Source organism: Cryptomeria japonica, chromosome 1 (assembly GCF_030272615.1).
Source record: "Cryptomeria japonica chromosome 1, Sugi_1.0, whole genome shotgun sequence".
Taxonomy (NCBI): domain Eukaryota; kingdom Viridiplantae; phylum Streptophyta; class Pinopsida; order Cupressales; family Cupressaceae; genus Cryptomeria; species Cryptomeria japonica.
In genome coordinates, this window is record NC_081405.1 from 524,697,198 (window position 1) to 524,698,526 (window position 1,329).

Here is a 1,329-nt window from a genome sequence, read left to right on the forward strand (position 1 = left end):
CTAGGTCTTTATAAAAATGATGACTTAAGAACATACCATAGCTAGCTAGAATATCAATAACTAAAATGTTAAGTTTCAACTTCTTTTGGGGGTGAGTGACTAAGGCAACTTGAGCATCTTTGATTTATCCAACAAGGGGAACTTCTTTAGACTCCATTGAAAATACTTTACTGGTTGGTTTTTTCAAAGACAAAAACAATGCATGAGAAACTTTGGAAGGCATTACATTGTCGGATGCACTGGAATCAATGATATAATTTATTAACTTACAACCAACTATATACAAAGATATATAGAAAGGATCAGACTTATCAGAAAAGGAGGTGGCAATAAGGGATTATTCCTTTGCTATAGATCTCTCTTTATCATCATCATCAAAGTTCTCACCTGATTCTTGGTGTATATCTGAATGAAACTTCTTGAGATCCTTTTTGATACAATGCACCAATTTATCCAACTGTTGTGGGTTCTTCTTGAGATGCTCAAATTGAGAAATTTGTACCTTGGTCTTTTTACAATGTTCTATAAAATCAAAATAATCTTCAAGAGTAGGTTCCCTGTAATCAAAAGCTTTGTCGGCTTTGTTTGATGATCCTGGTTCTTCTTTGTTTTGCTTCCTGGATAAGTTTCGCTTAGGAATATCCTCCGCTTTTTTATCTTTTGTAGAAGGTTTATCTTTTTCCTCTAGTTTCTGGTGCCAATTCTTTGTGAAGACATTACAAGAATGATTGTTAATGTCACTATCTTTCTCATCTTCCTCAATAGACTCATATACTAAAAATTTAACTGTAGATGAACCAAACTGCTGATCAGTTTCATCTTTAATATATTCTTCAATCTTTTCACTAGTTTGATTCATCTGCATAAACCTAGTCATTTCAAGGCATGAAGTTCCATCCTATTTGTTGTGAGGTGAAAGTCACACATTGTAGTAGTTTGGTGATTACTTGTGGATGGATGTTCAATGGCCAATCTTCATGTTGAAGCAGGAAGCCTTGGTTGCTAACTTTGTTGGTAAGGAATATAATTCCTCCTAGGAATATTTTGATATAAAGGTGGTGGATTTTGTGGCAACTGTTTCTTCAATTGGAGCAAATAATTGGATAACTTTTGAACCATTGGATCAGTGGTTGCAGGGTTGACTTTTTGCGTCTTTCCTTTTTGCAATTCCGTATTCCATTTTCCTGCACTCAATAAATCATCTTCAACTTCAATAGCCAACCTCTGTGCTACTGTAAGATCAACAAATCATCCTCGCCTTATTTGGAAACTTATATCAGGAGGTTGTGCATTAATAAAGAAACACTTTTGGTTTTCCTCTATGGGTCT

The 1,329-nt window shown here is 34.7% G+C and overlaps 1 protein-coding gene across 1 annotated transcript; it reads right to left on the bottom strand.

Annotated features, from left to right (window-relative positions):
* Window positions 1-337: 337 nt before the first annotated feature.
* On the bottom strand, window positions 338-877 carry LOC131857999 (uncharacterized). The gene has a single exon (XM_059210845.1). It carries the CDS (start codon window positions 875-877, stop codon window positions 338-340), a length of 540 nt encoding a protein of 179 aa, XP_059066828.1.
* Between the last annotated feature and the right edge of the window lie 452 nt (window positions 878-1,329).

Bases quoted from the DNA above. Each gene is read 5' to 3' on its own strand.
- LOC131857999 (XM_059210845.1), bottom strand. From the start codon at position 877: ATGACTAGGTTTATGCAGATGAATCAAACTAGTGAAAAGATTGAAGAA.